This window comes from Hippoglossus hippoglossus, chromosome 10, assembly GCF_009819705.1.
Source record: "Hippoglossus hippoglossus isolate fHipHip1 chromosome 10, fHipHip1.pri, whole genome shotgun sequence".
NCBI lineage: Eukaryota > Metazoa > Chordata > Actinopteri > Pleuronectiformes > Pleuronectidae > Hippoglossus > Hippoglossus hippoglossus.
The window spans coordinates 7,232,633-7,256,576 of NC_047160.1; the positions used below are offsets into that span (position 1 = coordinate 7,232,633).

Here is a 23,944-nt window from a genome sequence, read left to right on the forward strand (position 1 = left end):
ATTAACTTTTTTTTCTTTTCCCAAAAATATTATAACTTTTTCTCTTGTAATATTATGACAAACGAAGTATTCCCAATTGTTGGTTTAGTCTCCTAATATTACTTATTTTTTTGCATTTTTTTTATTATGACTTTTTAATTGAATTAAAATTGTAATCTTGTAATGTTTCATTTTAAAAATATTGATATAAATATATGACTTTTCTTTTCATATTATACTCGTAATATTACATCTTTGTTTTGTTTAAATAATGACTCTTTTTCATTTAAGGGTTAGAGGTTATATATGACATTATTATAGAAATCTCTGAAGGCTGCTCTGCAACATGGCCATCTGGAGAAACAGACAGTTATTAGGGACCTATTGCTTTTCGTTTGAATAATCAGGAAAATGAATCGCATTTTGACGGCTTGAACATCATCGAAAACTCACCAAACTTCACGGGTGCCTCGGGCCTGGTGAAAATGTACATATTCTGGAGTAATGGAAATGGTTGTGGCAAAATGGCTCAACAGAGCCCATTAAAACGCAGCAATTCCGTCTGGTTTAACCTTCACGAAATTCGGTACACAAGTGTATCATGACCGGATGGGAAACAAAAGTCCCAGGCACCAATTTGATTAACACAACAAGAAGATGACCATTTTGGATTTTGTGGCCATTTTGGCCATTCACAATAGAAACTGAGCCGGGTCACTTTTGACCCATGTTGTGTATCTAAGGGTTAAGCTGAAAGAATAACACTTGTTTGTGACTTACTATTTAGCTCCACAAAGGCTTTATATAAAATAATTCTTCAAATGATTCATTAAGCAAAGAATTCCTTGATGTCAGATGTCAAATATAATGTCACAGTGTCAGTGGTCATAGATTCCTCTGATGTCTTTTTACTGTATGTAGTGATGGTGATAGCACCACCTACTGCCAAAAAGAGGTAAGCCTCGTTTTACCATATAATTCGATTTACATAAAATTGTCTACACTTGGACCATAATGCGTGATTAGTGGGCTTGGTCCAGCGCCGCGTGACAGACGCAGGAGGTGACGTATTTACACAAAACGCGATACACAAAACGCACGATAAACGGAGCCTTACCCCCAGGTCCCTGTTCCCCGAGGCCGCATCAGCTTCTGAGGTCTCAAGAGCTCGGGACCGCCCAGTGCTGCTCGCAGGGCTAGTTACAGTATGTTATCATGATACATGTTCACTGGTGTTACCAGGTCATAAGGTGTTTTCATCCTATTGACACTGAGGATGTGTATCTTTGAAGGGTTATTACGGGTTTGTAAACAGCACTATATTGCATTAGTGTGTGTGTGCGCGTGCGTGCCCGGTTGTGTGCGTGTGTGTTGGACACGCCTCTGTCATTATTAAACCTGACTCCTCCTCCCACAGCTTCATCAGCTGTGTTTGCCAACAATCTCAGTTAACACTATAGCACCAGTCCAACATGGAGGCTGGATTCTGCTACCGTCCGCTGATCGTTTGTCTGGCTTTGGCCGCCGTGCTGGGCTCGGTGCTCGGGCTCGGTGAGGACCTGGACCGGCCTCTCATCGGGCCTCCCGGTTCTCTCATCCTGCTCGACGGGTCGGACCCGGGGCTGAAGCAGGCTCTGCAGTTCGCCGAGGATCACTACAACCGGGGCTCTAACGCCATGCACCTCCGCAGGATCAGCCGCTTCATCTCCGCGACCAAACAGGTCACAAATACAGATGGAGGCTTTTAATCCTCTTATTCTTTTATTCACAATATACAGTGTTTAATTGTGCCATAGTGCGGCAGGTGAATATTGATCATATATCGACTAATGACGTAAGAGTAGGTTACATTCTTTGGAAATAACATTGACGATGCGGTCCGGCTTAACGAAGTTAACACAGACCGGAAATAAGTTGTCATCTTCAAAATAATAGCATTAACTAGTCACTGCGGTCTAAACGTTTCTTCTGAATACAACGAAGATAGAAACCATTTATATTTTCACTTCACAGTCAGCCTTATTTTTACTTCGACACCTCAATTGTTAAATTCCAACGACAAGTAAAAGCAACGTATCAATACGTTTTTCTTACCGGAAGTCACACTACTAACCTGGATTGAGTGATGCAGTGCTCTGCCATCCATGATGCAGCAAAAATGCCTCCTCATACTTAAACATAGATTTCCTGAAAGCTTATGACCAAATGCAATTCAAATATACAGCTATAGTATGAACACCAGTATACAAGAGTGTGACAGTTATTTCTGAACAATAGGGCACAATATCTTGTTTGTAAATAAACAAAAACATTGTGTGTGTGTGTGTCTGTTTTGCAGCTGGTTAAGGGAATCCACTACACAATAACAGTGGAAGTGAGCAATACTCAGTGCAAGAAATCCACCATGCTCCGGACATGTGACTTCTACCCTCAGACACTGAAACTCAAGGTAGGGTGTGTGTGTTTGTTTGTATGTGCACTTACAGTATATCTTTGTGCGGACCAAGATAGACCTTATGGAGTGAAAGTAAGGACATTTTGTCTGTCCTCATATTTTAAAGACCCATTATTGTTAGAATTAGGTTAAGGTTAGAGTTTGGTTGGGGTTAGAATCATAGACTCTATATAAATGCAGCACTTTGAATGACTGCTACAAGGGGAACAGGTACGAAGAGACCATGCGTGTTAAAAGGCACTAATTAAAACCATAATTGATTGGTTAAAATCCCATAACAATAGGAATAAATAAGTCTATAAAATAAGCCAATGAGGGAAGGTTTATAAGACTCCGAGCACAGGTGGGGCAGCAGGAGCTTTTTTAACAAATAAAATTCCTGATAATAAAAGTATATTTAGGATGTGTTATTTGAATCAATTAGGACTATCTGACATAACAAAATATACGTACCTGTATATAGGATGAGTAAAGGGCTGAAGACAAAGTGCTGGGAAATATATATATTTTTTAAAGGTTAGGGTAAGGGGCTCAGGAAAACATTATGTCAATGAGTGTCCTAACAAAGATAGAAGTACAAAAATGTGTGTTTGTAATTTGCCAAAATGGAGATGTGCTTGTGTTCCTCTAGCTTTTCATTTGTTTCTTATTGCAGCAGTGTTGTTGTGGTTGTTCAGCAGTTACATCAACAGTCACCTGATGTAGTGACTTGAGTTTGACATCTGACTCGGAGTAACCTCAGGGTTACTCCGAGTCAGACATGAGCAGGCTCGGAGTAACCCTGAGCATGTATGCATGTGTGCATGTATGAGGAAGTCAGACATGAGCAGGCTCGGGCCTGCTCATGTCTGACTTCCTCATACATGCACACACTCGACCGACACACATTTTTTCCTGATTTTTCGTTTGCCTTCTCCCACACTACATAGTTAAAACCTATTCCCAAAAGAAAGAGCACATTGTATCTGAATAATGAAACAAATGTCATTACAAACAAAGGCTGTAAATCAACGTTTTTGTCTGTTAGATGTTGTTGGCTTGGTCTGCAGTGTGTCAATCCACCTATTCAATCAATTTCTAACACTGTAAATATATACTGTATATGACAGTGTAATAATGTAATAATGTTTATAATCTGAATATCTCTGTGCGCTGTGTATGTTTTTGTTTATGTCAGACGGAGCTGTGCATGTTTGAAGTGTGGGACATTCCCTGGCAGGGCACTTCGACTCTGCTCAAACAGAAGTGCCAGCCTAAAGGTCAGTCAGCCAAACACACTGAACACATTCAGTATTGAAGATTCAGGACTTTTCTGTACAGATGTTTAGCAGGTTAGCAGCACTCACTGTTGATAAATTGTTAATGGTGTTTCCGTGTTATCCCATGATGCTTTACTTCCTTTGTAATAAAACTCAACATTGTGGTTCTGGAAATAGAAATCCCATTCATTGTCGGAATAGAGTCTTAGATTATGAGACATTATATTGTGACCAATCCGAGGTAGACTTCCAACAAGCTATGAGATTGTGAAACAATGTTATATTCTCCTGTAGAGGCCACAAGTCTGTATGACATCAACTGCATTTTAAGAAAAGGAGACGTACTAGATTATCCACAATCCTCAGGTGGTCAGATTAGTCAACTACTATTGGATGGTTCACCATTATGTCTTCTAAAAGTGGGTGCTCAGTGTTACTTCCTATAGCAGCAGAATCTTCCTGCATGACATCGGCCCAATCAAACTGTTCAGCACAATATACAGTCCTGCTCACCATTATTGGCACCCAAGAAGTTTAAGTAGATAATGTGGAATATCTCCTGAAAAAAATGAATCAAGTGAAACAACTTTTTTCTGTAGAGAATTCACCTGTACAAGTATATTTTATTTTTCCTGCAAATGAAAAAAGGCTATATTTAACAACATTATTTATTTTAGGGTCCTCTTTGTTGTAGTTCAACTTTTTCAATTAGATTTGCATGGCTGATTGTGGTTCAGTAACTGATCATGTCCAAATGTCTCTCTTATCAGTTCAATTCCAAGGGAAAGAGACCAACGAGGTGGAGGATCTATCCGCCAAACCTCCTATGGAGGTAAAAAATGTTGTTGTTAAGTTCAGTCTTGTTATCTGCTTCTTGTTGTGAACTGCTATAATCAATATGAACATGAGATTGACGTTTTCGGCATCTATTGTGTTTGTTCTGCTCTTTATCTGACAGGAGTCTGTGGAGGTGCTGGGACAGTTCAAAGAGTTCATGGTCAAGTACAATAAGGTTTACAGCAGCCAGGAGGGTAAGTGGCCGACACATTGGCTACTATGAAGAAAGATGTTATCCAAAATAGAAATCATTATGTGTGGGTCCGTGTTCATATAGTAGCAGTGGCCACAAAATAATCAACCTATGTCACAAGCATAAAAATAAGTCTGATTCTTTGTGAAACTGTAGCGGATCAAAGGTCATCAGCTCCTTCATATGTGGCCCAGGACACTTTTGCAATCACACAGTGAAAAGACCGAGGCTACATGTGTCCCAGATCACCTCTGAATGTGGTCTGAGACACATTGAGGATGCATTTCATTGCATTCACACCTGTACATAGTGCTGTCCACTTGTGAAGGAATTAGTCAGGACGGATGTTAATACCAGGTCTGAATGGGGTCATAACAACTTACAAGTTCCTAGGTACATACCAAACATAGCAGGTGTATAGTGTGTCGTATTCCTGTCTTCATAACTTGAAGACTCACTCGCTGCCTATTGTTTTCTGTCCTGTATGAAAACCTAAACAGCTCAACATCCTCAGTCAACTCAACCTTTCAAATCAGTAGACAGAAATCAATTATAAGCATCTCCTCCACAGTGAATAAGCATTATCAAAATTACATTTTGAAAATAAATCTTAGATGAGACATTAAATACAATTTAACCAGGACAATTTCACCACATGAATATCAATAATGAATCAGAAACACAAAACAAAAAGATAAATGGATGTAAACGTTTATGCTTCAGTAACTACACACTACACAGCTTTACTTATCCGCTGATGGATTGGATAAAAATATATTTATTATCATGGAGAAAATAAAGACACTTTCCAAAATTCACAAGACAGGCGCAGTCACAGAAAATGTGTTGGTTTATATTTAGAATTCACAACACTGATCATCTGCCTTCTGTCTAATTGAATTTCACTGCAAGAGCTCCAGCTATAATAATAATAATAATAATAATAATCAGGTGAAAGTCTGAGTTTTTTCAAATGTGTGTATTTTGACCCTGCAGACGTAGACCGTCGTCTGAGCATCTTCCATGAGAACCTCAAGACTGCTGAGAAGCTCCAGTCTCTGGATCAGGGCTCAGCGGAATATGGAGTCACTAAGTTCAGCGACTTGACTGGTGCGTGTGTCTGTCTGTTCAAGTGCTTGTGTTTCCACATAGTTTCCAATGAGGAAATGTCTCTTCTGCTTACTAGGTGTTTGCATCATCAGCTTTTCTATAAACAGGCGTTTATTTGTTCTCCCTTTGTCTTTTTTTTTCCAGAGGAAGAGTTTCGCTCTACACACCTTAACCCCCTCCTGAGCCAGTGGAACCTCCATCGACCAATGAAACCGGCCTCTCCTGCCCAAGGTCCCGCCCCTGCCAGCTGGGATTGGCGGGATCATGGAGCCGTCAGTCCTGTTAAGAATCAGGTACCAACATACAGCTTTAATTACAGGGCTCTGAATAACATGCTGCTAATGAATGAATCACACATCCTGCTTACTTTATATTGAGGTGTGTGTGTTTATTTCAGGGTATGTGTGGATCCTGCTGGGCCTTTTCTGTCACTGGCAACATTGAGGGCCAGTGGTTCCTGAAAAATGGAACTCTGATGTCACTGTCTGAACAAGGTAAAGAAGAAGACGCATAAAATACGAAAATTATTCAGTAACGTTATCCTGCAGAAAAAGAAGTCTCTGTTTACAGTTTCAGATAAAAGCCATGATTTGATTGGTGTATTGATTTGCCCTCTTGCAGAGCTGGTTGACTGTGACGGTTTGGACCAGGCGTGCAGAGGAGGGCTGCCATCAAACGCTTATGAAGCCATTGAGAAGCTGGGTGAGAATTTGATGTGTCCAACCTCAGTTTTCCATTTTCCATTCCAAGGAAAATTGCATCTCATTTTTACTCTGAGCAAACTGCAAAAGAGAGAGAATTCGCAGAGTTGCATGTGGACGGTTCCAACACTCCTGGAATGTGTACCTGGGAATTGATTAAAATAACAACATTTCTTGGAAATAATCTTAATTGTTCTTCACATATGATGATTGTATTTTTACCCCGGGGTGTATATAACAACCCTTTACAATATTAACTTTTACATAAAGCCTTGACAATAACTCACAGTTTACAGTGAACCTTATAGTGGGATTTCCTTCATTCTGAAATTGTTATAGAGGCAGAGCATAGTCATGTTTTTGTCCAAATTTGAAGTTCATATGAAGGACCTGGCACAAAACAAAAAGAGGTCATGGTCAAAAAGTTGTTGTACAGTTTGTTGTATGTAGACATCACCTGTAAAAGAGACAATTAATTATGAACCCTGCATCATTAAAAAAAAGGAATAAAAATGAGGGTAAATGTGTCAATACTAGGCCTTCCATTGAATTGTATGATTTTGACCAGTTTCCTGAAAATCATATCTTAGAAAGAGTGGAAACCCTAATAGGTCTGTTTTTCATGTTGAGGAAATAGGACCTTTGTGTTGAAACTCCCGCTGTGTTTGTGAATTTTAACCATTTCTTTCCTACTCCCTGGTGCGTGGTGAAGGTGGCCTGGAGACAGAGACTGACTACTCCTACACCGGGAAGAAGCAGAACTGTGACTTCGCCACAAAGAAAGTAGCTGCATACATCAACAGCTCTGTGGAGCTGTCCAAAGACGAGAAGGGTGAGTGGGCTGAATAAATCAATGAAAAGTGGTGACAAAGCACTGATAAATACATCTTCAGAGATGTCTTCTGAAATACACATGTTTTTTTAGTGAGTGCAGACCGATCATTGTTAATTTGCAGGTATATAATTGTAATTACAAAATTCAGCCATGTGTTCTTGGGTTTGAAGGTGTGAGACAAAGGGCTGTTTAATGGACTGATCTTGATTTTTGTTTTTACTCAGAGATTGCAGCTTGGCTTGCTGAAAATGGACCGGTTTCTGTGGCTCTGAATGCCTTTGCAATGCAGGTAAGCAGCTTTTTCATCACTATTACACCATCACACCACCACAGCAGTGACTGACTCTCTAACATTTAACACATAAGCCGTTATATGAACTCCAGAAAATGTCTGGAAAATTTGGTCAAAAACATTTTCCAGAGCTTGCCTCTCACAAATGAAGAATACAGCAGGACATTGTCCGGGTTGGACGTGTTCACAACAACAGGAAAACGTCCTGAACCGGCGAGGGGTGGAGCCTGGGTAGAGCGTGCTGGAGGCCAATGTGGAGGCAGGACATGATATAAATTCCACTGAGGAAATCGCATCTTTTTACAAAGCACATCAATACTGTTGTCGGTCCTTATCGTCAAAGGCTCTTAAATCTCATTGTTTCTCCAATCTGACATCTTTGTCAGCATCTGCTACATGTATGGCTTCTCTTTTTCATCCTGAGATATTTGTTTTCTTTTAGTTTTTTTGATTTAGAAACGTCACCAACACTCCCACTCGCTCGCTGAGAATTTCCTGACATTTTGCAGACATTTTATCAGGGGACTGGCAGGAAAGGTTTCGGAGAAGATCCGCAGCAACTGACTTGGACATTTGTATTCTCACATACAGCCCCTCTGGAAATTTTCATTAATCATTCAAGACTGATGTCTAAAAGCGGCTATACTTATACTTACTTACCCTCAACTGTGTATACATCAGGATCTATATTATTTATCATGTCAGGTTGCATCTAATTTAGTGTTTATCAACATATAAACACATTTAATTCACTTTAATTGTATCCTGTAGTTCTACAGGAAGGGTATTTCTCACCCCATGAAGATCTTCTGCAACTCATGGATGATTGACCACGCTGTGCTGATGGTGGGATATGGAGAACGTAAGTTTTTTAAAAAGTTGTTTTTATCCTTTGCTCAATTACACAGACTTTAGTCCTGATGATCAAGTGACAAACACGTTTGTTTTCAAGGATGATATTTTCAGATGCAGTAAAGTACATTGTATGGATGTTTCTGATTTTTCAGGTAAAGGTATCCCATTCTGGGCCATCAAAAACAGCTGGGGGGAGGATTATGGAGAGCAGGTAAGACAACAGGGGACTAACGACTGCATTTATTACAAATAAATCTTCCAATTATCTTCTCAATTAATTGATTCATCTATGAAAGCTTTGCAATTCAGTAGAATTCAGTAACACAGCGGAGCAGCATATTGAAATATTCAGTGTTTCTGAGACTAACAAAGTTTTAACGTCATGTAATGAGGCCACAGACGGACCTCTGGGTTGCACTCCGCAAAAATAACTAATGTTTTGTATCATATTTAATCCATGGGAGGATTTCATTACACGGAACAAATATAAAGATTAAAGATTAAAAATAGATTTACTTTGTCACTTTTACTGACTCTCTCTCTCTCTCTCTCTCTCTCTCTCTCTCTCTCTATCTCTCTCTCTCTCTCTCACAGGGTTACTACAACCTATACAGGGGGTCCAATGCATGTGGAATCAACAAGATGTGCTCATCGGCTGTGGTCAATTAAAGCACTAACCACATATTATTATTGTGTTCATACACACACTCACACTCACACACACAGAGACACACACACACACACACACACACACACACACACACACACACACACACACACACACACACACACACACGCAAACACGCACACACACACCTGATTGCTGCTGAAGTTACATTTCTGATAAATCAGACCAGTGTTCCTCCTCCACATCTAACTCCTGTTGACAAGTTACAAAAAACATACCAGCTCTAATAAAGCTAGCTTTGCTCAGATATGCTATGATAATTTTAATTCAAGTACATTTTGTTTTTGTGAACGTTTAATTCCGTTAACTCAGTCATTGCGACTGCTGTATTTTAAGCAGTGCTGGTTTTTAACTCATCTCTCCTCACAGTAAGTGAACCCATGTTTGATGAGGTGTGTGCACTAGTTGTTGCTAGTCGTCTGTCTTGTCCGTTTTGTTTTGTTAGCAGTATTTGTGCTGAAGTGGTTCTTGAGAGGGTCTTTTAAAAGAAAATTGTGTTTTTACGATGGAATGATTTGCACATTACTTCATAACTGCAGTGCAACTGTAATAACTGCTGTAAGACAATGGTGAGAAATGAGTGAAGGTTGAATAAAAAAAATTGTTGAATCCTATTGTTTGTGTATGGTGTTCTTTTCCTAAAATAAACTGGAATATCCATTATCTATACCACATGTCCTTTAGTGGGTGGCAGGGAGGCTGGAGCCAATCCCAGCTAACATTGGGGCGGTACAACTTGACAACCAACACAGAGACAAACAACCATTTACACTCATATTCACATGTATAGGGAATTTAGAGTCTCCTATTAACCTAATGGTCTTTGGACTGTGGGAGGGAGCACCAGGAGAAAACCCTTGCAGACACAAGGACAACATGCAAACTCCACACAGAAAGACCCTGACTGAGATGGGATTCAAATCCGCAATCTTGTTGCTTTGAGGCGACTGTAGAATGGAAATATACTAACACAACAAATGTACAATTAGATTTTGTTACATATGTATTTACTGATAAACCATAATAGAGAGAGAGAGAGAGAGAGAGAGAGAGAGAGAGGTGAAATAAAGACATTTATGACAAATTTACGAGTGAACCGTTTGGCGAAAGCTTAGAATAGACAGATCACACCAGGAGTAGCCGGACGAAATTTATGGCAGAAGAACTAAGAATAATAAGTATGGGGAGTAATTGTATATGTGCATGCATTGCATTACTGCACACATAATAACTATAAAATTGCCATCAGTAAAGACCTTTTCTTTTACCCATGGCACCTTGTAATGTATGTGAGAACAAGAGCTTCCCTGAACACTGGTGTTCTTGAATGTTGCTCACATTGAGACTATACAAAACTCTATTTCCCACAATGCAAAGCCACTGCCACGGAAAGAATAGACCCGTGTTGAGAACCACGATATAAGAAAGAAATAACCAGCTATGAGTAAATCACTCAGACATATAATAGAAATGAATAGCAGGTAAAATGGCATTCATATTTTGAAGTGCAACATGAAGCCTTGTTTATTCTACAGATACAAGGAAAACAGACAGCGGCTTTTATTTTGGCAGGAGAGGATAAGTGGACACCGGAAGGGAACACTTCTTGTTAGAAAACACGGACACATGTGGTTTCCGCTTCTCTGAGACATTTAAGATTATCTTTCGCCTCTGTCCCTCTCTTCAGACACATTCTGAGCTCTGAGGAAACTCCACAGCGTCTCTTCTCTCTCTCAAGGTACCTATACAACCTGCTGACGTGGCGTACACGTGTGTGGAGATGGTTGTTAGCGTGCTCAGCTAACTGTGCTAATGTTCATGGGCATCATAAACAGGGCAGAAGCGTCTGTAGCTACCTGTGGGAAGTAGGAGACGTGCTGCCGTTCGCTCAGCCGCAACCCGAAACTCTTTAGCTTTATGAAAGTTGATACATTGATAACTAACTGATGTGTGTTTAGTTTTTAATGTATTGTGTGTAATGGTTGTTTGTCATCAGCAGCTACTGTCCTACCACCTCACACCTCCTCACACCTCCTCCTCCTCCTCCTCCTCTGCTGGCGAAGGCACCTGCAGCTCAGCCTCTGGAATAATGTCGCAAGCCACCAAACGCAAACACGTGGTCAATGAGGTGCTCGGGGACTTCGTGACGCCCACAGAGAACCAGCAGATAGTGAAGGTGGGCTGTGTGTTAAACATGTTCACCTCAACCAGAGTGAACAGCTGAGCGACCTATATCAACTCTGTCTCCATCCTCCTCCTGTAGATCACTGGTAGCCGCGGTAACAACCTCCATGAAGCTGTCACGGCTCAGGGCGAGATCTTCCTGGTGAGCATGCCCACCAAGTTCCGCAAGAACCTCTGGATCAAGAGAGGTAAGTGATGGAGCAGGATGAATAGATTGTATAAATACTACAGACTGGTAGGGAGATCAGATTGTACTCTGTCATCCAGCTCAGAAAACCAAACACTGCTGCTCGGGTTTGGCTGATCGCGAGAGTAAGAAAGAGAATCGACACAGGATTCAATGTGTTTCTATGATCACAGCAGGATGTGGATTATGGCGAATAACTTAAATAGCAGTTTTCAGGCTGGTTGGAGTAGTCATAAAAACTTAAGTTTGAAGATTTCAAAAGTTGAAGCTTCATAAGCGGCAGCTCGCAAACCAATAGGTGATGACAGCGAGTTGCCGCTTGTAGAAAACCAATAAGACTAATAATGCTCTTAAAATATGACTGATACGATTGATAACACCAGTGAAACTGCGTTATCAGTCATATTACTGCTTGAACTACACCCCACTATAATGTACTCTGTAAGCATACAGAGCTCTTGGAAATCATAGTAAAGTAAGTGTTAATAAGTGAGATTTCTAACTGTTTGAGTCTAGAGTTTGGAACTCTCTACTGTTGTACTGTCATGAACTGTGTGTGTGCTCTCTGATCCTCAAGGTGACTATGTGATTGTGGATCCTATTGAGGAAGGAGAGAAGGTGAAGGCAGAGATCAGCTTCATTCTCTACAAAGATCACATTCGGAATCTAAAGAAACTGAAGCTCTGGTGAGTGACAACACACTGAAAGAACACGCCGGGATACATCACGCAACCAGCATCAGTTTGTCAGGTGTTACTGAGTGTGTGTTGTGATGTTCTGTACATTCTTCTCCAGGCCGGCGGGTTTTACGGAGGAGTCCCCAGCACAGGACAAGACAAACAAGCAGAAGGAGACTGTAGGAAAAGACGAGGAAGAGGAGGCTAGCAACTCTGAAGACGACGAGAGCGACCTGTTTGTGAACACCAACCGCTGTAACTACCAGTACAGCGAGAGCGAGGAGGAGGACAGTGAAGAAGAAGAAGAAGAAGAGGAGGAGGTCAAAGAGGGAAGGACAGAAACTGGTTCACAGCAGGAGAACTGAGGACCTGGACAGTTGAGAGTGAAAGCTGTGAAAATCATGTGACAGTGTCACTGTGCTGCTGTGATCACTGACTGATGCAGGGATCCTCAGGCTCTGCACTTGGTTGACAGACTGTTGGAGACACTCGGCTCACCGAGTGAACGTGAACTTACAGAGGAAGGACAAAACAAGTCGTGCTTGTAAGTTAATAACAATAATAACATTAATCAATCAGTAAAATATAAAAGATAGAAATTCTGTAGGATAGCTTTCTACTGTCATCTCTCGTTTCTTTACTGGCCTCCAGTGGAGGATTTGCTGGATCGCTAGTACATTTTATATCCAGGTGATGTAAAACCTTTTCAGGGTGTTGCTAATATAAACGGTTGTATCTGATCAGTGTCCTCTGTAGGACATAATGAATAGAAACTCATACATTTCACATTTAAAAAAAAATTATTGTTCAAAAATGTATTTACATTCCTATGTTTGATGTATTTGTTGACTTGATTGATGAGTCTGGAAGCTACAAGCCAAGTGATCTTTGTTTTGCCCTGCCCTGAGAGGCATGTAAAAGGTTGAAGTTCACAACTACGCCAGGCTTCTCATTCACGAGCTTATTAAGGGTTGCAGTGGGGGGGCGGAGGCCAATCACACCTGACATGAGGGGAGAGGTGGGGGACTCCCAGGAGAGGTCGACTGTCAATCACAGAGCAAACACAGACCGACAACATTCCCTCTCACATTCCCACTGACAGACAATAGTAACAATCACTAAAGGCATTCATGTTTTCTTCTTGGTGATTCTCTGTGCACTCTCAAACCAAGGTACATAAATTATGTGTTATTGAATTATGCAACATCACTGTCATGTGCTTCTTTTACTTTACATTTATTTGAATTGGAAAAGGTTTTCTGCCAGGAAGGCTTCAGACAGTCTGCATGAAGTAGGTTGTGGTAGATGAATGAGACACACACACACACAACATCCATCCAGGAGACGAGTTTTTGACTTTGTTAATTTATTTTAATCTTAGTTTTTACACTTATGAGAGCTGTTCATCCACCTCAACCTGATCTTTACCTAGACCTTTTATTATCACACCAGATTTCCTAAAGCCTGGCAGAAAGCCTTTGCCAATTAAAATACATTTCTACCCAAAAGAGTTGCATCACCTTCTTACACACAGTAAATCATGTACCTTGTGTTTAGAGTCCACAGAGAAAATTCAATCTTGACCGGGGTTCACTTTAAATTAATTTTCCAAAGAAACAATCCTCACTAAAAACTTGCCTTTAACAGCTTTTTAGGTTTTCCACCGAGTGTGGTGAGAATTCCACACCTTTCCTGTATTACCAGTCCTCTGCAGGGTTTTTGTTCCAAGTGTACCATTACTACTACAGAGTCTCCCAATTAAAAATTTCAGCAACTTTCTTTTTATTTCATTGAAAAGAACAATCCCCTTTGGAAAGAATTGTGCAGAAGTAATGCAAGAATATATATGGAAATAAACATATTCTCCATGTGCACCATGTATCCGTCCATCCATCCATCATTCAGCTATGCTACTCATCCTCTGAGGGTCTCGGGGGGCTCGAGCCAATCCCAGCTGACAATGAGGAAGAGGCAACAGGACAGGTCACCAGTCTATCGCAGGGCAGCAGACTGTCTCAATTCTCAAAATATTAGCTCACAATGTTTGACACAAAGCCATTGAGCAATTTCTTCTGCAGCCTGTGGAACCAGATCAACCGGTCGCTCGCAACTGTCATTCCCCGAGGTGTGTCAGGAGACATGTTACTCAAACAGAATGCTTTAAAACAACGGTCCCAAATCCGGACCTCATTAACCCCATCTTTATGTTTTTTCTTTATTATCTTTGAATGTGAAATATTTTTGGATTAAAAATTTGTCTTACGAATGGTTTGTGAAAAGGCCTGTTGTCAGCTGTCAGAAAGAAACGACACAAATGAGAAGCTAACTGAGCTGCGGGGCAAGAGAAACACACAGGAAGACAAAATGACACCTTTTTAGTTTATTACATCTGCCAAGGAGCTTCTGTTTTCATTGGTTTCTTTTGCTTGTTTCTTTGTCTGTTAGTCAGTTAGCAGGATTACACAGCAACTACAGGATGGATTATTATGAAACTTGGTGGGAAGATGTGACATGGGTCAGTGAAGAACCCTTAAATGTTGGTGGTGGATCCAGGAGTTTTTTTTCTTCCATTTTCTTAAAAGTTGTTGGATCCAGATGAAACAAATCATACATATATTGAGGGGACTATTATCCATGAGTGTGTTGGTACAATAGCATTTAGAGTGAGTGAGGATATACACAAGATATTCACATGAATAAAGCACTTAGCATCTAATTATTCCCCAAAACACTGACCTGTTGTTAATAGGGTGATAACATAACATATCTAGATCACTCTGCCTTTGGATATGAATAATGAATGGAGTCAGATTGTTATTGTGGATCATTTAGCAGGGGAAAAAATGACTAGAAAATAAGGTTTACTGGCTATTTTACAATACAACAATGACACAATGATACAGTACATGTGCTCAATAAGTTACAAGTTCTTTTATCGTCTATGTCCATATCAGGGAAGTTGAAACAAGGAGAGCAAAGCAGGCAATTGTATGGGCCCCCGAAGAATGGCCGATTACGTCAATATATATATATATACTGACAATTTTGTGAGAACCCCTTAAAGTCTATGATTGGCTGTACAGGAGAGACCCCATGCCAAGAGCTTTCTGCTGAAAAGTGGTAGAACGTCTAATGAGTGTGTGTATGATGTGTCTGGGGGTTTAAAGTTAAACAACCACTTTACTATTATCTATGTGTATGCACATTATTAGTACCATTTGTTTTTGAAGATTGGAAGGATGTAGTTTGAATTATGTGTCTTCAAATCATATTTAGCATATTAAGACCCTTTCAAAAACATGACTTAGACCATCTAGCTCATGACCTAAAATTAAATATAGCATCTAGATAATGAATGGTAAATAAATACAGACATCATTAGTTGCACTGTCACTTTTTACAGCTAAAAAGTGAATCTAAAATGGGAAAGACGAATATGAGGAAGAAAAGCAGCGATGGAAACAACAGAGGCACGAAAATAAAGGTGTGATTGTCGGCGGATACGTTGGCTTGGGAATGTCCTCAATGGACCAGAACCGCATTCCAAAGATCGCCCTAAGATGGACACCACCTGATAAACTCCAACAAGGTCGGCCAAAAACAACATGGGAACAAACTGTGACTGCCGAGCTGAAAGAGAAGAGTCTGAAATGGGAGAGGCCCAGATGGAGGTAGATGTTCGATGTTTATGCCCCTAAAAAGAGGAAGAGGGTTAAGCATAGATGTTCAAATTGTGGTAAGAAGTCTTTGTAAAACAGAGGTTAGGTTCCTTGTCCTTGGCCTGTTTCCCTCAAGGGCACGTCCCAACACTGTATCTGTGTCTTTTTCATGTACACCCACAGGTTCACCATCTCTATGGGGCTTCGCTTGTGGACCAATAAGATCCTGTGATACAAACAAGGCTCCTTCTCTTCTTTTTCGTCAAAGCCAAACATGAGGAAGGCAGGGTGGTGGATCGGGGAGGTGTTGAGCCGGTCCATACACATACCCACGTAAACGTCGTCGATGGGGAATAGGTGAACCCTTTTGGACATCTTGTGTAGACGTCTGGTCAGCAGGCCTGAGTACACCACCCCACCCCCGCTTGCGTACGGAGGATAGAGCCCCTTGTAGAAGCTGTCAGGGATGAAGTACTTGGAGTTGCTTGCTCGGATGGGCAATGACACGTTGATGACTTGTCCGACCATGAAGTCTTTCATCGTCTTGTGTGCTTGTGGCTTGTTGAGCTGGTCCTGCAGATAGGTTATCAGTTTCATGGTGTTGATGAAGATGTCGTCGTCTCCCTTGAAGACGAAGTGAATGGGGCCGCAGACACGTGAGAACCAGTTCCAGAAGAGCACGTCCTTCAGGGTGAGGTTGAAAAATGTGTCCTTGAAGTCCCACTGCAGAATGTCTCCATACAGTTTACTCTCTGTCTGCAGTAACTCCGACACATCTACACCCAAGTCCTCTGGGCTTTCTCGGCCGAGCAGGAAGACCCTGTGGACATACCCCCCAATTTCTTCTCCTCTGCTTCTGTTCCTGCTGTGTCCTGCCACCCACCCCGCCCGGCCCCACGTCTGTCGAATGGCATGTCGGTTCCTTAAGTTCAGCTCTGAGGACTTGATGGCCATGAGAAGAAGAGGGCGCTTCTTCTCGTTTTTTGCCCCAGCGCCACATATTCCATCTGGCTGTATCAGGATCGGAAAATCCCTCTGTTGCATGTGGCTCACAAACTCTTTCATTAGCTGTGGTTGCCCGCCAAAGTTTGATATCCCATTCTCCAAATCTGTAACTTCAGAGAAACCTTCCCACACAAGGGACTCAGTGTCAAACCTCACCTTGCTGTTGTGGGGACGCAGGATGGGGTTGTATTGGCGCTCGCTGACCAGCTGCAGATGGTTCCAGAGGGCTTTGACTTGCGAGGGTTGCGCCCAGAAGGTTCTAGGCATCGGGGCAAAGCCGGCGTTTCTGAAAGTTCCGGAGGCCACAAAGTGAGCACCCGTTGGGCTCATATTGAAACTGGAGTTTGTCATTTTGATACCCAGCATGACATAGATGCAGAGCAAGAACAGGAGCAGGCAGATGCACGGGCTGCACAGGCAGAAGACCACTTTATACCATCGACAGTGACACCGTGCCATTCCTCTGCAAATACACAAGCAGTATGTGAGTTTGGACCAAACTTGTAAAAAGAGTCAAAAAACATTAAATGCTTGGTGTGTTAGAATAAGTGGCAGTCAAGAGATCATATTTGCTCATTATATTTATACTTAACATTCTGCTAATATTGTTTGGCCAAGTTTTCCAACTTATCTGTACAAAGTATCGCTGATGCAGAAACAGTTAGATTTAACAGTCTTTTCCTTTTTACTACACCTTGAAGAATATAAATCAATATTTACATCTGTGTATTGGTCTTAAAGTGAGACATAAGACTACAGATTTACAAATGTGTTTTACATATCTTTTTGCTCAATATTATTCATATTAAATTATATATGAATAAACTGTTGTTTATAATGTAAATACAGAAAATACCCTGACTTCTATTATTGTGTTAAAATGTATATGCAATGTGTGTGGATAATAGACATGGTCTCCATTTCATGTCATCTGGATGTGGTGTTACAGGTTTCTATCAAACCCTTTTATGTTTTGCAATAATGTGTGTGAGAAAAAAGAAGTGGCAGCTCATATTTGAAAGTTGAAAAACTAAAAAAAGATCTTCCATTTAGCAGCTTTTCTTGAGTTTTCAATTTTATCACATGTTCTTCGTCAGCAGCTGGGTTAACTTCATACAACATCTACAACTTCATAACAACTTATATACATCAAAGATCAGTCACTTAATGCAACCAGTGTGAAAACTGGTTTACCAACTACTCTTCCTCATTTCAAAGATGAAGTTTACAACTCGTTTTTGTTTTTCATCTGTGCATTATCTTTTAGGGCAGGTGCCTTCTTATTCTAAGTGTTGCTGTAGCACTTTGGCCCAAGAAAAAATTCCACCATGGGAACAATAAAGTATATTTGATTTGACTTGACTATATTTAAACTGATGGTATAAAAGAGTGAATTATTCAAATAACAGTTAGATTAGATTAGATTAGATTAGATTAGATTCAACTTTATTGTCATTGCACAGAGTACAAGTACTGAGGCAACGAAATGCAGTTTAGCATCTAACCAGAAGTGCAAAAAAAGCAGTAAAGGTGCAGAGTATGTGCATATGTAAAGTGGAATATGTAAATAAATAAGATATGGAATATGAACAGTATTGATACAAGACTAGCAGTAATAGAAGTAGGTAGTGTAGATATGATAAGTATAGATATATATAAGTATATATCAGCAGATGAGAACCCAAATAAGTGTTAACAATCTGTATTATTTTATTAGATTGGCTCATCCTCTTTTAAAGTGCTGAGGTATAAATATAAAGAGTCATCGGTTATTTTTGCCTACCTGTTTTAAGGGAAGCCTCCTTCATTCACTGGACATTCATCTGCTCAGTTAACCAAAGCTTAAGGTCCATGCAAGTGATCCAATGGACCCATTATCATCTCACAGAAACCAAAGATCCAAAGAATCCAGACAAGCAGTCTGGTGTTGAGTCAAGAGGTTTTCTCTTCTCCAGCCTGAACCCTGTGACAGCTGCAGGTCCAGTTTCAATGAAACCTTACATTGAATACACTGACAGTAGGATGTGTGCACACGGGTTACACCTACTGTCAGAAAGAGAACAAACAGGATTTACAAGTTGTTACTTTGAATCTGATGGGCTGAAGTGGAATCAGACACATACAAAGGGAAAACATGGATGACATATATAACTACCTGTATGACAAAAGTTAAACATAACATACAGCAAACTGGTCATCTTCAATTTGTGTTTTTATCTTAATGTTAATGCCAATTTATTCTAACCCCACAACAACTGCATTTGTACGATTAGTTACTCTACATCTATACGTCCGTCACCTTCATCACAGCAGCTGAGTGAAACCTGCAGTTTCAGAGTGGGTCCAGCAGCTGGTTAACGCAGATGTGTTTCTGGTCAGGCTGATGAGCTGCCTCCTCTTAAACCCAGAACCATCATCTCTGAGACTCATCCCCACAAAGCCACTCGGCTATCAGCTCAAACAAGAAATACATAGAGGGGCTAGAGAGTGTCTGGAATCCTGAAACCTTGGTGATGCAACATTCCATGAGAGAAAAACCTGCACCTGCTGTTTGCCTGTGTCGGGCGCCACCCCTCAGGTGCAGATCGAGACTTACAGGTCACTCATGTTGTGGGTTTCTGTGGCATTTGAGTGAGGATACAGCTCAACACTCTGCTCCACTGTTATGTCGGGATTGATTAAATGAAAATGCCACATCAAGAAGACGTCCTGGTGGCTACAACATACCTGCTTCGAGTCTGGTCCAGGACCTTTGATGCATGTCATTTCCAGTCAACTCAAACACATAAAGGCAGAAAAGCTGAAAAAAACATAATAATAGTTAGTCAAGTCATTATAATGCAATCTGGCTCCTCCAGGTTTGTGTTCCGCTTAAAAAATGGGAGCAGTCACACACCTTTTAAAATCTAAACAATTATCCATTAGAATGACTTTTGATACTACAATAGAACAATTTTTTCCCCCAGCAATTTATTTTAGTAGTAGTATGAAATATTGTAAGTAATCTTGTATGTAAAATAGATGTTGAGCAATACAAGGGTACGTGAAGGACAGAGGATATCACACCTTGTACAGATTCTTATGCCCTATGAGGCAAATTGTGGCTTGTGAATACGGTCTAAATACAATATGACAATATCTTAAAGTCTGTAACAAAAAACAGCAGGTTTTTCTAAACAAAGATGACAGGACTGTTTCAAAACTGTAGGAATAAAGTTTTATTTTCCATATGAAGGGGTGGTTTTGGATTTTTCTTCTTTTACAAGTTGTACGTTTTTGATAAAACTTGCAAAAAATCTTCTAGCATATTCCAAGAATGATAGGACACGAAGAGAAAGGGGGATTTATTGCTGAATGTTAAAATGAAGACACATTTTTATTTTTTATTTTTTCACCGAGTGGAAAAACGATTTGCTTGCTGCTTTTTCCATGCACCCAACTACCAGTACCACTAGGACATGCAGGGGGATGGGGGGTTGAGAGGAGAGGGGAGGAGAGGGGGGAGGACAGGGTGGGAAGGAGGTGTAGGAGTGAGGGAGTCAGTAGGTAAAAAAGACAAAGGCAAACTGCTTGACAAACATAAACACATGGAAGGACTGTGAGTGTGAGTGTGTGTGTGTGTTTGTGTGTACATGTCATGTGTGCTTCTCTATGTGTATAGTTATGTATGTCAGCATGTGCAAAATGTATGCGTCTATGTAAAGGGTAAGGGTGGGAAGTGCAGGGTGAGAACTAGGGTGGGGGGTGTTAACATTTCAACTAGCTCTAGAAGCACACTACCCTCACTTGCAGTATTTCCACATTGCAAATCCCAGATTGATTATTACAGTGATAGTAAGACAAAACTAGCCAGACCTTTGAGCCCAGGAACCCAAATCATTTTTTTTATATATTTCTAGTATGATTCCCCTGAATCTGTGGGGCTCTTTGTCATTTTTAAGATTCTCTCTATATCTGTGATCCATGCATCTTCTGTGTGAAAACAGAAAACAAACAAAAAAACACAACTCTAATAGGGACACATATTGTATCTGACACAGTATTATTTTCCTCAGCGAGCTTGACAGGGTCTCTAAACCTGATGTATATTTGAGGTGGAAGAGTTTCTCACATGATCAGCCTACTGCTCATGTGCTGCTCAGTGTACTCGTCTGGAGATGGGGCCTAAATCCATCCACTAGTTGCTTCTGATTGGTCGATACAGGGGTGAGAAAGACATGGAGGTGAGGGTCTGGGTGATGTCAGTTGGAAGGGGGCAGACAGAGACAGACAGGAAACAGATCATTCAGTCAATATGACCAAGCAAAAAGAAGTTCAATCAATAAAGGTATAGGAATGCAAATCAAGGATGCAGTAATCAGTATTATCATATAACACCATTTGGCTGTGAGCTAAAGAAAAAGTAGAACAAACTCGGAAACTCGCCCTGTAGTGGTGTGAACCTGCACGCAGCGACCTGCAAGCGATTTCCCCCCCATCAGAGCAGTGGCATCGCTAGTGGGGGTGAAAGGTGGTGGCAATTCTAGGGGCCCACAGCTGGAGGGGGCCCGTAAAGTTTCCAGTAGGATTATATCATTTAAATAAAAAAAGAAAAGAGGGGGAACCCAGACCGACATCCTCCTCTTCGGGGTCCCAGAATTCCTCGCCATGCCCCCCGCATCAGAGCGAACAGATGTGGTCTCCCAGGCTTTTGATCATCATCATCATGGTGACCCACACGCAGCTACACACATGCCCACTTACACACATGCACACAACCGTTTGAAGTAAAAATAAGTTCTAAAGAAAGCAACTGACTTTCCCTTCTGATTCCAAGAGTTCTTCACCATGCTCCCTTAACCATGGCCACGAGTGAATGCAACAAACCTGACAAACTGACGAACAGGAGTGAGAGTGAGGGGACGTGGATCTGGCCTGCGGACTGAACTGCAACTGAGATGACGAGCTCTCTCTGGTTTGAGTCTTTTGGCTGTGATGTGATGGGGGAAGTCCTGAGACACAGTGCGGCTCTAAGCTGCTGGCATAGGAAACGGGCGGGCTGGGCAGTCCACGGGAGGCCAGAGTCAGGCTGGATTACAACTGGACTGGTTGGGTTCGGTTTGGATCGGCAGCTCCCCGACCAATGAGGGAGGTTCTTACAGTGCAATGGAGCTTCTGGCAGCGTGAGGATTGGTGGGAGGAGCGTGTTGGTCAAACAAGAGACCGCACCCTCCAAGGTGAACAGTGGCGCCAACAAAATGAGCCTTCATGAGTTGCACACATACACACACATACACACACTCACTGCAAACAATACCAGTGTCATGACAGCACCCTGAACACCTACAGAGGAATCTGGAGTCACTTTCCCAACTCCCTAACACTCTTGTTGTCACAGAACAACAAATGACAGACAGGCAGCGAACGAGGACATAAATGACCGATGATCAAGATTCACCCAAAATTCATCCGAGAAAACTAACCCTACACATCCGGTTGTGTCAGTGACTAGATGTCCCTGTGAAACGAGCGCGTCGCATGGATCATACTCATGTAAACAGACACCTTTTACACAGGAGGAATCAATATTGCATGATGACATAATCAGATCACAGTTCAAAAAGAGGAAGATCCCAAATCAGAGAAAAAACCAAAGCAAAAGGAAGGAAGAGGGTTGGTCTCTATATAAAAACGAGGAGTCTTTATAAGAAAGGCTACAAAAACTCAATGGGACCTCCGACTTCAGCATACAGCAAAAGGCACCACAATATTATTCTATTTATCTAACTTGTGAAAAAATTGGCACGTAATTCTCTTATTTTTTCATCTTTCATAATGCTGTAAATCAAAAAACTTTACATATAAATACCCCCCCCCCCCGATATAAAAAAAGTCTTTGCTGTTAGCTAGTAGACAATTTTTGCTGAAATGAAAATAAATATTTCATTTGTTTAGAATATCTGTCTGTTATACAAAATAAAAATATTTCTCCTAGGTGCGGGTCTCTAGTCCACTGGTTGTGTGTAAGAGGAAGGGGCGTGGGTGAGGGGGTGAGGGGTGGCAGGGGTGTATGAGTGGGTGTCGGGGGGGGGGCTCAAGTCTTAAAGGGGCATGTGGTCAGCCTTGAAGCGCTGCGACTGGGGGCCGCGGCTCTGCCCGTTGCTGCGCGGCCCCGGCCGACTCAGCCCGCGGTGAGTCCGTGTGTCCGCACCAGCTGACGAACGGTAACCCGGGGCCGATAAGGGAGGGTCCACGTTCATGTTCTGCATACTAAGGAAAGGTGTGCTCTCCCCTTGAGCGTCCTCTTCCTCCTCCTCCTCCTCCTCTTCCTCTTCTGACTCGCTGTAGCTCTGTGAGCTGTAGTCCCGTAGGCCCGCTGAGCGCTGGGAGATGTGTCCGTTGAGGCGGTTGCGTCGCGGGCGTCGCCTGCTGCGAATGGGTTCCCTGGATGAGGCATACTCCTGCGTGGTCTCGTAGGCCTCATCATCAGGGAGACGGTAGGGGCTGGACGGTAGACTTCCTGTGCTCTCAGTCAGGTAGGGTCGCCGCGGACGCCGAGGCTGCCTGTATAAACTTCCATCCTGAAACAAGAAACAGAGGATGGACGGTTTGGTACAATCTACAATGCTTCAAAACTAAACAGTATGTGTGTTGAACTTGTATGTTTGCTCAGAGGAACTGGCTAATATACAGCAGCTTATACCTCTCATATACAATATCCCGCTGCTGTAAATACTCACTAAAGCCCCAAATGTGGATTAATACGTAGCAGAAAATAGTCCTCAACAAAAGCATTATTTACACCTGTTTGAGAAACATTAAATAAAACCTACAGTGTTCAGTGGTTTTGGGAAATGATTTATCCTGGAACAAAAAGAAGCATATAATCGCAGCCCATTTCAGCTCAGTAGGAATGAATAGACTTGGGCCTTAGTGTCACAGACATGTTAGGGAAGTCAGAAAATGTATGTCTTTTCATTTAATTTGTTCACAATACATAAAAAAACATAATATTATCAGGCCTCTCCACTAACTGATAGCATGTTGTC

The 23,944-nt window shown here is 41.5% G+C and overlaps 4 protein-coding genes across 9 annotated transcripts in view; 2 read left to right on the forward strand and 2 right to left on the reverse strand.

Moving 5' to 3' along the window:
* The first annotated feature begins 1,376 nt into the window (after positions 1 to 1,376).
* On the forward strand, positions 1,377 to 23,926 carry ctsf (cathepsin F). Of its 2 annotated transcripts, XR_004615336.1 has the most exons (16): positions 1,377 to 1,700; positions 2,318 to 2,428; positions 3,612 to 3,693; positions 4,464 to 4,525; positions 4,652 to 4,724; positions 5,720 to 5,833; positions 5,978 to 6,126; positions 6,231 to 6,327; positions 6,455 to 6,535; positions 7,247 to 7,366; positions 7,594 to 7,658; positions 8,433 to 8,523; positions 8,669 to 8,727; positions 9,111 to 9,232; positions 23,298 to 23,307; positions 23,916 to 23,926. XR_004615336.1 is itself a non-coding variant. In XM_034599076.1 (14 exons), exons 1-14 carry the CDS (start codon positions 1,452 to 1,454, stop codon positions 9,183 to 9,185), a joined length of 1,428 nt encoding a protein of 475 aa, XP_034454967.1. In that variant the 5' UTR covers positions 1,377 to 1,451; the 3' UTR covers positions 9,186 to 9,233. The 2 variants fall into 2 exon arrangements, 1 of the variants encoding a protein (XP_034454967.1); XM_034599076.1 differs by lacking the exons at positions 23,298 to 23,307; positions 23,916 to 23,926 and having other exon boundaries at positions 9,111 to 9,233.
* On the forward strand, positions 10,783 to 13,070 carry eif1ad (eukaryotic translation initiation factor 1A domain containing). 2 transcript variants are annotated; one of them, XM_034599079.1, is made up of 5 exons: positions 10,783 to 10,942; positions 11,201 to 11,380; positions 11,468 to 11,576; positions 12,153 to 12,261; positions 12,371 to 13,070. In XM_034599079.1, the coding sequence occupies exons 2-5, from the start codon at positions 11,294 to 11,296 to the stop codon at positions 12,615 to 12,617; spliced, it is 552 nt and encodes a 183-aa protein (XP_034454970.1). In that variant the 5' UTR covers positions 10,783 to 10,942; positions 11,201 to 11,293; the 3' UTR covers positions 12,618 to 13,070. The 2 variants fall into 2 exon arrangements, with proteins under 2 accessions (XP_034454970.1, XP_034454971.1); XM_034599080.1 differs by having other exon boundaries at positions 10,786 to 10,942; positions 11,204 to 11,380.
* LOC117769872 (N-acetyllactosaminide beta-1,3-N-acetylglucosaminyltransferase 2) lies at positions 15,783 to 19,428 on the reverse strand. Its single transcript, XM_034599077.1, has 3 exons — positions 19,328 to 19,428; positions 18,700 to 19,133; positions 15,783 to 17,379 (listed from the first exon to the last, which is right to left on the reverse strand). The coding sequence occupies exon 3, from the start codon at positions 17,373 to 17,375 to the stop codon at positions 16,014 to 16,016; it is 1,362 nt and encodes a 453-aa protein (XP_034454968.1). The 5' UTR covers positions 17,376 to 17,379; positions 18,700 to 19,133; positions 19,328 to 19,428; the 3' UTR covers positions 15,783 to 16,013.
* Positions 21,426 to 23,944, reverse strand: part of nrg2b (neuregulin 2b) — a 56,465-nt gene continuing 53,946 nt past the window's right edge. For all 4 annotated transcript variants that reach the window (XM_034599075.1, XM_034599074.1, XM_034599073.1 and 1 more), the window contains one exon: positions 21,426 to 23,476. In XM_034599075.1, coding sequence (XP_034454966.1) covers positions 22,997 to 23,476 — 480 coding nt within the window. In that variant the 3' untranslated portion in view covers positions 21,426 to 22,996. The remainder of the gene's footprint in view (positions 23,477 to 23,944) is intronic.